This window comes from Siphateles boraxobius, unplaced genomic scaffold (assembly GCF_051911475.1).
Source record: "Siphateles boraxobius isolate OS27281-9 unplaced genomic scaffold, OSU_SipBor_1 97, whole genome shotgun sequence".
Taxonomy (NCBI): domain Eukaryota; kingdom Metazoa; phylum Chordata; class Actinopteri; order Cypriniformes; family Leuciscidae; genus Siphateles; species Siphateles boraxobius.
This window is the reverse complement of record NW_027509227.1, coordinates 1,190,001-1,200,696: the sequence shown is the minus strand read 5'-3', so window position 1 is coordinate 1,200,696 and position 10,696 is coordinate 1,190,001. Positions and strand designations below refer to the sequence as shown.

The following is a 10,696-nucleotide window of genomic DNA, read 5'->3' as shown; positions in this document are numbered from 1 at the left end:
CTCAAACGTTTATGAGGGTTTTAAGAGGGAACTTCAGGGTTAAATTAAAAAAAAGTTGTAATCATTTACTCAACACTTTATTATTTCCTCACTGTTTTCTCATTTCCATGGGAGTCAAATGAGCAATATTATAGTAACCTTAAACTGAAATTAAAACCATGAAAAAATAGTTAACACTTTACAATACGGTTCCATTTGTTGAATGTTTTTTTCTTGTTTCTTCTCTCCAAAAAGGACAAAAGCACCTTCAATGCATCACGAATTAGCCCGTTCTAGCCATGCACTATTATACGAATAACTTTGTGTCATTATTCACTGATAATCCAGCATAACACTCACATGTCACCCTCATTTGAACATTCAGAAGTTTTTGCCACAAGAATCATTGCAACAAATCTTTGGCTGTCGTGTGTCTTGACACAGATTGCGACATGCCAAGCGTTTTAAACATCTATATAAGATTATAACTATACTGCTATAATCATAATACAACAATTTTGCATCAAATATGTAACAGAGGTTTATGCAGAGGTTTTGACTGAAAACTGAAGTGAGAAGCAACATTTTTTTCTGGTGCAAGATAACAATCGCTACGGGGTCGTTTCTTCATGTGACTTTCTTGAAGTTAACAGCATCTTACGTTGCTTTTGTGTTTGCAGTTGAGATATTCTCTTTTGTTATGTTTTATTCCCAATGTAATCCCTATACAACTGCCCTGCAAGCCAAAACTGAGGAACAAACACTACGCATAACTCCACTATGGGTGAGAAAATGAGTTTTTGAAATCCGAGCATAGATTTGGCATACATGAGGGTCTTATGTATTTTGTAAACAGTCGTGCAATGTGCCCATCTCAGCAGTATTTGGTTAAATTATATAAAAACCCCTCCAGACATCAATACATGAGCAGAATGTCAAACAGAATGAGATCCATCAAACGCAGCTTCAGATTCTTTTCAAAACATTCCTGTAGGGACGTCTTGTTCTTGTTGATAACAGTGTTGGTTAAATGTCATCATCATATTTCCAACAAATAATGTCACATAATTCATTTTAAAGGGGTCATGACAGGTGGATCTCAATACTCACGGTTCTGATCATTTACGCTTATTTAACGTATCAGCAAAAAAAAAAATACATATACATATATATGTAACTTTCCTTTTCAATTATTACTTAAAGTACTTCGATATCACAGCAAAAACTACTAGCCTAACTGATAAAGTTCTAACATTATTAAAGAGTTAAAGAAGTGAACTGTCAGTAATAAAATAAGAACAAATACACAAATTACAAGCAGAGATAAATACTAAATAACAAAGTTACGAAGTCTAACAGTAGTATCCAGGTACAAAAAATAATCATTTTCGCCTCTTTTTCCGTGTTTAAAATTGTTTTAATGTGTAAATTGGCTAGACAAAACACGTCCAAACGATACATTTCACTCAATGATGGTTAAATTTAGCAGTTAATCCGCGAATAACATGTGTGTCGAACCGTGGGGTAAATTTGCCTTGATCCTTTGACATATAAGAGGTCTCTCTACCATTAAAAGTTTCATAGATTTAAAACGTCCTTCTCATAAAAAGCATTTATTTATTCAAGTTCCTAAAATTGCTCGTTTTGATATTAAGGGATTTGTGACGTCACACGGGCAAATGCATTTGCATATGCCCGCCTCCAAAGCAAGACATCGCCCAATCATAACATCATAGGCCCCGCCCACTGGTGTTTAGTTGCTTAACGGCTGATCTTGCCAACACTGGATGTGAGCATTGCGTCAAAAGCAAATTAAACCCATTATAATGACTGACGCTGTCTACACTGATACACTACACAGATGTGTGTTCAGTTTCTGACATTCGCAAGAGAACGTTGGCTTTGATCGTCCAGTTTAAACAGCTGGTGTGCATCTCTGTTCAGACTTCAGAAGGATCCCAGCGTTGGAAACAAGCTGATGGTTTATTTTAACGCCGTCCCGGATCACGTCTGAGGATTATATGTTTGTTCAGAGCATTTGACTGAGACACCGAGAAGAGTTTGCAAAGAAACTTTTGTTGACAGATGAAGCAGAGGCTGTATTGATCTGACAGCAGCAGAATCACAAACCGTAATAACTGTATTAACATCGCAAGTGAACCTCAAGGAACAATAAAGTAATTAAAAAAATCCATGTCATGACCCCTTTAATGAAGCTTTCAGCCTAAATCATGGATATCACTCTCAAAACATTCAGTCTGACCCTGATTTAGCAGAACAAGCTGTCGGTCAGCTTCTTCTGGGAATCAGAGGACGTTTTAGTGACATATTGTGTTCAGTCACTGAATAAACATCTTCTTTGTGATGTTAAATGATTAGAGTATATGTTTGTTTGGAGTAAGTGCCTTTGGCATAAGAACTAGGCTAAAAACACTCATATTAAAAGTGTCCTACAAACCCGACTCTTAATAGCTTTAGGGAAAACGGTTCCTTCTTTGATAAGTCATAGCACTTGCAATCTGCATTTCCAAAATAAAAGGACAAATGCACACACACACACACACACACACACACACACACACACACACACACACACACACACACACACACACACACACACACACACACACACACACACACACACACACACACACACACATATATATACACACCATTCTATGTTTGCCAGAAAGTAAGCTATTCCTTTTTTAATTAAAATAAAGAGAGGGGAAGAGAAAACCAATCGTCAACTGCTATTGATTTTGTCCGCTTTAGTGGAAATCCATGATACGTGATTTTGAAGATGGTAAACACACTGCGGAAATGACAGTTGCTTCAAGAGGTGAAAAGCAATCATCTTCGACACTTAAACGTAGGTGAATCATACTTGAGATGTTTAGAGGACACAATCACAACATTCAATAGCACTGAAGGTCATGGGACATCTTTAGTGATTTGAAGGTTGAAAGCTCAGAACATTTATTTCCATCAATTTTCCGACCCTCAACTCTCCAACAAAAGAAAGAAAGTAAGAGACAAACAAACAATAACTTCTCAACTCACCTACACTGAAACGATGCTTTAAAATGACACTATTGTGTGTGATTTAGTTTCCAGCCATAGACTACTACGCTCACATGCTACATGCTAACTGAACATGGAAGGGCATGTGAGTTTACAACGCTACTAACAGGACAGAGGGGTGAAAGGAATATACTCACATTTATTATGCCATAAATAAATCAAAAGCACATATTTAAGCAAGAACATCTGCATTAATGAAGCTCACTGCAGCTCAGTGCAGCGTAAACACTGATTTACCACATCAACTAGCCATCCAGAACACAACATGTACTAAAGCCGTGGAGCCGTTACGTTTGTTTTCAAGGCTGTTTTTGCATATGAATGAATGGCAGCTGTACAGAGTCAAGGGAATTTGAAATCAAATACTATATATATATATATATATATATATATATATATATATATAAATATATATATATATACTGTATATCTGTTCATATATTCATATGTTACACAAATATAGACTCTTCAGAGCAATGTATTAAATTCACAGCTGGAGATAAAAGGTAAACAAAAAACAACCAAAAATATATATGGGGCGCAAGATCCCATAAGAGTCTGTGTCCGTGTGTGTGTGTGTGTGTGTGTGTGTGTGTGTCTTCTGTTTGATTTGGAGGGTGAAGCATGTGTCCACTATGGCAGTTTCCTTCTCCTATAGGCTTTTTAAGGAAAAGTGCTTCTGGTGATGATCATTAGACTACATTGGGTGCAGTGGTTTGAAGTAAGGGTCTGTTCTGTCCACTCCGTCCAAATGGCAGGACATTTTCTTTTGGCTCTGAAATAAGAGTGATTCTGGGTAAAAGAGTCACTGTCTTGAAACTATAGCCACACTTCCCTCATGAGGCCAGACGTGAGGAGAAGAAGAGCAAGTCCATTACTTGTGGCTATCCTCGTACCTGTGGGGGAAAACCAAAGGACATTGAATCATTCCTTTGTTGTTTTTTTTTACTTGAAATAAGATAAACATTAAACTGCATAAAATTATGCTATTTTGAAGTCAACTACAATTATTTTACATGCATCCAAGGCACAATATCCATTGTAACATCAGCTTTTTTCTCCCAGTGTCTAAAACGGTAAGTTTGAAGATTCAGTCTCTCTAAACCCCGCCCTCTCTGTGAGCTGCTCTGCTCTGATTGGTCAGACGGCCCAGTCTGTTGTGATTGGTCAATCAACACAAACCAAATCATCCAGTCTCAGATACACTACAGTGTTTGAGGGCGGAGCTAAGAGGCGCTGCTCAGCCAATCAAGACCAGAGGCTAACATTATGCAAATGTGTTACATTGTTACATTGGTATCTAGCAGGAAGTAAGACTGTAATTGCTGACGACTCGTTTCAGCAGTTCAGAGTCACTTCTTTTGTTTAGGAGACAATAACTTTATTTGTTGTGCACTTTGACCTTTAAAACTTATTACACACTACATGAAAGGTAACATTTGAAAACCTTTCACTGAAATAAAACAAAATATAAGAAACTTAAACTTTTTTTTTCATCTAGTTGCCATCTAAAAACAGCAAACTGAAATAAAAAAGTATAAAAGCTATATAGACATATGCTACTAAAAATGGAAAAAACACAACTAAATCCCTACAACTTGAAATTAAATTTTAAAGGAAAACTATAAAAACGTCTAAATTCAAAGTATAAATAAAAACTGTAATAGCATCTCAGATAACACTGGTACAGAGCAACAAGGAGATTTATACAGCACCTTCTATGAAATAAACTAATTTCTTTAAGAGTTTTGAGCATGGGTGTTTTAAGCCATAATGCTTTCTGTATGAATATAATGTGCATTAGTAGAGGAGTGCGCATTCATTTGTGTCACATAAACGCTGATGTGTTTTGACTATTTTTGACAAGGTTTTATTACAGTACCTGCACTTTCCCAGGTACATGGGTTATTTTGGCCCTCATTATGTGAGCTATTGCATTCATTCCGCACGTCTGACAGCATTTAATAACAGTTTGTTCATTTGCTCTAGTACGGTAAATACAGCTCTCTCCCCAAAGCAAGCAGTTCATGCAGTCCAGTAAAGATGGGCTCCTCTTCCTCCATATAATGTGCACCGTTTTTTAATATTACCTTTTTTTTTTTTAACAAAGTGCAATCAAAACAACTGGAAGCCACCCGGGTGCCAGAAAACGGTATGGTTGTATTGGTCGGCATCTACCTATTCACAGAAGCCTTGTGCTAAAACCTCCCCACATAAATCAAACTGAAAACTGCCATTACACCATGAAAAGGGATTAATGCGCACAGCCTTCCTGCTCTTTTCTAAAGGCTCTTCAGAGTATTTTTAAAACACCTATGTGCTGACAGATGCGTTACGGAGAGAGAACGAGTACAGGTATGTGTCGGAGGCAAGTTTAGAAATGGATAAAGGTTTAATTTAATAAAATTTTGTTTTTTAGTGGTGCAAGGATGTGTAAAAAAGTGGTAACCTGCTACTTATCTTTTTTTTTTTTTTTTTTTTTTTTTTTTGGGTTGGTATAAGATTCGGCAATTGATTCACCAATATGAAATAAAGTTATATTTTTGATATGAATAAAACCAGTGTAGGTATGCTTTGATGACATTGGTAAATGATGAAAAAAATCCACTTTTCCAGCCTGTTGTTACCAGGTTTGATCATGTTTCATTTCTCGCACAGAACTATAAATAAGCCCGAATTTTTGAACTGCATTTCTTTGTTTTTCTCATATTTTTCTCTAGACCTCCTTTGAACAATGAAATGAGGTGGGATGCAAGGCCTAAAGACTTCAAAGCAAATGTGATCTGATTTCACTCTCAACTTATTGCATTCCTGCCTCGACCACAGAAAAGAACGAGGGAAGCTCAAGGATGTATACTGGCCCTAAAAAACCCCGAAAACAAGGCAACAAAAAGGAAATGGAAAATGAAATATTCACTAAATCACGGTGACATTTAAGGGATTTTTCCGTCAGAACAAGCAGGGCAATGTTCCTCGGGAAGCTTCATTCCCTGAAATCGAGGAGGAACCCCTGTGACCCGACACTCTTCTCTGCCAGATCTCATTTGGCCCGAGGTGATCAAGCCGAACGGGAACGATCCTGAAACAAGCAGTCGCATCGGACCGAAGCTTCCCTCCCTTCTTCCGCTCGCAGGGAATAATTCATCTTTCCTGCCGGCCCTTTTTACCCTGGGATGAAATGCGCTGTCGATTATGCATGGCATCTATACGTTCATTACCAGTCGAGTCTGATTAGCTGTAAGGAAGAGTGTGTTCATGCCAGAATGTCATCATCTATAATTACAGCTCGCTGATGTTGTGCTAGTGAAGGTCCTCCAAGGTTAACAGAGTTTAAAATACTCGTGTTCAAGTGAAACGGGTTAGAAGTGTAAAGGTACAATATGTAGCCTTTAATATAATCTAACCTTGACTCTACATGATGTTCAAATGATATGACAGAAGAACCTTACAGGTTTCGCTGTAAATCAGAATCTTAGAATTTGCTCTTATACAAATGTTGACGTTGCTCATATTCAAACGCATAAGATGTTGAATTAGTATGACAGCATGAGGAATTTATTGACTTGCAATTCAAAGAAATACACCAAGGTTACTCAATTGCATTAGTCTAACATGATTTAAGACAAAACTTGAATAATTACAGGAGGTAACACTTTATATTACAGTGTCCTTGTTACATATGTTACATGTACATACCATAGTAATAACAGTAAATTATGCATAATTACATCATAATCCTACTCTAACCCTATAGTAAGTACATGTGGCTAATTAATATTACTCAGTACTTAAATATATAATTACACTGTAACAATGGCACCTTAAAATAAAGTGTAACTTATACTTACAGTACAGTATGTATACGTAATGTATGCGTATGCATATGTGTTCCATAATTTTATTATTATCATTATTAGTTCAGCTTTTGTTTATTTTTCCACTGTACTCCATAAAATAAAAGTTAATATAGTATAATGTAAAGTTCTCGGGTCACTCGACTGTTCAGGAACGAGATGCTTTGGGAATACAGCTTTGTATGAGCTGTGAATAATGCGTGTGTCACGTGCCTCAGACAGTGATGTCATCATAACGCATGCTCGTTAGAGGTTATGATTAGGTGATCAATTCAACAGCTGAATTATAAGTGAATTATAACCGTGATATAAAAGACATTCTCAGTGTAATTCTGAATGAGCTGGGTCTGATATTTGATCATTTGTTGATCTTGTAAGCTTCTGTTTGCATCGTTATTATTCGGCAGTGTTATTTTTACACCACCACAAACCTGATCTCACTGTAGATTATTAATGTTTGATATCCAGACGGATCTGGTCCAAATATCTGCCAGTGTATTACAAGATTATTTTTTTTCATGCCACACACAGGTTCTCTGTGATTATAAAACCATCACAAGCTCTGTGTGTAATTAATATAATGCATGTTAATCTCTCGGTGCTAACATGATCTCGTATTAAACACTGATGCCGAGAGGAATATATCTGCTATTTTGAGGTCAATATGATCTGTCACTGAAATTACATTTATTGTATGCTAAGGGTTTATACTGTACTAGTTCTGCTACTAGTTTAAATAAAACTAACTACCAACTCTACTATTACATATTAAATTAGTTATGCAATAATATTGCAATAAAAAAACAACCACAAAAAAACATTTTGTATGATTTTTAGCTCAAACAGTGATATTAAATCCCTTTCTGTCGCTTAAACAGTAGATCATAGCGATAGCAGAAGTAACGGTAAGGTCGTGGGATCTGATAAACTGATAAAAATGTGTACCTTAATGCAATACTTTTAAGTCGCTTTGAACAACAAAAATGTAAATGTCAACTCCAGTTGTTTTGGTTGCATTATTTCCAGTGAAATTAAAATGCACAAGTATTATAATTGCAATCCCATTGTGTAATGTAAAGCTTTTCAAACTGGCTGCCAATTGAGTATGAATTCCAGTTACATAAATGTGGAAGTAATAAAAAGTACCTCCTGATTGTCAATAAACATCTTGCTCCAATATTCATTATTATGTGCATATTTTAAATGCTAATGTAAATTTAATTTGCTACATCATCCACTCAGAAGGATATTTTTGGGGGGAAGTGCATAATATTTAACGCACTGGTCAGCGTTAACACACACACACACACACACACACACACACACACACAGACACACACACACACACACACACACACACACACACACACACACACACACACACACACACACACACACACACACACACACACACACACACACAAAAAAAAACATGTTTTGTGTTCATACATAGTTTTAATTATTTACTAAACAGCAATATCTTTGCTTTCATTCTATTGCATCAGGATCAGTGTTGATGTAACTCATTACAAGTAACTTGAGTTATGTAATCAGATTACCTTTTCAAGTTACTAGTAAAGTAACGTATCACTTTTAAAATTTACATCAAAATATCTGAGTTACTTTTTCAAATAAGTAACACAAGTTACTTAAAACTAATTTTTAGCCATTTAATCTCACTTTATTGACCAATGTATTTGCTTTTGACCTTCGATGATTCAGTTAAACCATAAGCAAAACTGACTATAGATTTGTCTTGTGTTTATTGGTAAAGTCTCCACCTGCATGTATTCTTCCGTTACCCAGAATAATAACAGCTGAAGGTTTGTTTGAGCCTCTACTGGACACATCGGAGGCTGAATCATTTCACTTTTGGTGTGAAAGGGTCTTTAAATTTGCCCAAAAATATAACTTTTTTGTTATAAAAAAAACAAGCCCGGCCCAGGTGAAAAAAGTAACGCAAAGGTAACGTAGAGCATTCCTTTTCTAAAAAAGTATCTAAGTAACGCAATTAGTTACTTTTTAAGGGAGTAACACAATATTGTAATGCATTACTTTTCAAAGTACCTTTCCCCAACACTAATCACGATTGACAAATAATAATGAAATCAATCAAATGCATATAATCTGTTTTTATGTGAAAGACGAGTCACGATAAAGAGCTCAAAAACAAGCTATGGCAAGGTTTCATATCACATTTGCTTTTGTTAACACTTTCGGGGAGGTTTAGGCTTTAGTGAAGGCCTTAGGCTTGAGTATAAATCTTTTAGCACCTCTCACCGGACATTTCAACTCTGAACTGAAGTGATGCGTACAAACTCCAACGTAATAAAACGTTGCCATATTCACGTTTGAAGAAAACCCCACACATTTCAATATGAATTGTCGCGAAACGTGCACAATGCAATATATTTGTCGTTCTGCAAAAATGTTGCCACAGGAACGTTCTTAGAATGAGCCTGAGCTGGTCTGTTGTAAAGCTAATTTACATGTAATTTGCAACATCAGCCACTCAGAATATGTTTTGGGGAGGTGCATAATAAGTTTTATTAATTATTTACTAAACAATGCAATATATTTGCTTTCATTCAATTGCATCACGATTGACAATAATGACCCTGGACCACAAATCTACTGACATAGGTATTTTTTTTTTAAATTGAGATTTATACATCATCCAAAAGCTGGATAAATAAGCTTCCCATTGGTGTGTGGTTTGTTATGATATTTGGCCGAGATACAACTATTTGAAAATCTGGAATCTGAGGGTGCAAAAAATCGAAACATTGAGAAAATCACCTTTAAAGTTGTCCATGCTCGTGATTGTGCTGCACTCACTCACAAAAATAAATGTTTTATATATTTACGGAAGCAAATTCACTAAATCTCTTCACTAAACATGATCTTTACTTAATATCCGAATGAGTTTTGGCATAAAAGAAAAATCAATAATTTTGACCCATTAAATGTATTGTTGGCTATTGCCACTAATATACCCGTGCGACTCGTGACTGGTTTTGTGATCCAGGCTCACAACTAATAATGAAACCATGCAAATGCATATGAATTCATTTATATGTAAAAGGTCAAGTATTTTCAAACACGAGGCATTCGAAGGGCAGTGAAGAGTCCCTCACCTGAGCCGGAGCCGGAGCTGTGCTGGTGTGTCTGGGAGTGAGACGTCTGAGAGGTAGAAGTGGACTGGGATCTCTGGTCTGAGCTCATGTTGTTGCTGTCCTGGCCCAGACCCGAGCTGTTCTTACGGGGTTTCTTATCCGTCAGGTGCAGCGGCGAGCTCTTCTTCACGGCCCGGTTCCGCGGGCGCGCGGTGGCGTTCACTTTCAGGAACGCTTGAGCCTTGTACTCTTTGAGCTCTCCGTAGTTTGCGTCCGTGACTCGACATTCGTACAAACCCTCGTCGTTCTTGCTCACCCGAGAGATCTGCAGCTTGTGGGAGATGTCATTGCCTTGGACCTTGACTGTCTGTGAAGAGAACGGAGGATTAATCCTCGCTCGGTTATAGATGTGCTGCTCCAGACACACTTTATCAATGCTAGTGTCTTTGGTTTAGAGGCCTTTCATAAAGATTTTCTAAAAAAAAATGCAAAGATCAAGTTATTTAAGCCGATAAAGCCCGATCTGATCTGAGAAAGTGTCGCACACACTCTCCTACAGTCCTTCTGTCGTCTGATTGATAGATTAGAGCTTTTTTATCAGGTAAAAGTCAGTTAGTATAATTGTACACACATCCACGTTCAGAATATGCTTCAAAAGTTTTT

At 36.8% G+C, this 10,696-nt stretch overlaps 1 protein-coding gene across 1 annotated transcript in view; it reads right to left on the bottom strand.

The window, feature by feature from the left end:
• Positions 1 to 3,504: 3,504 nt before the first annotated feature.
• The window catches only part of vstm2a (V-set and transmembrane domain containing 2A), a 55,254-nt gene continuing 48,062 nt past the window's right edge, over positions 3,505 to 10,696 (bottom strand). The window contains exons 4-5 of the mRNA XM_077224968.1: positions 10,055 to 10,400; positions 3,505 to 3,959 (exon numbers count right to left, since the gene is read on the bottom strand). Of these exons, the coding sequence (XP_077081083.1) occupies positions 3,883 to 3,959; positions 10,055 to 10,400 (423 nt within the window). The 3' untranslated portion in view covers positions 3,505 to 3,882. The remainder of the gene's footprint in view (positions 3,960 to 10,054; positions 10,401 to 10,696) is intronic.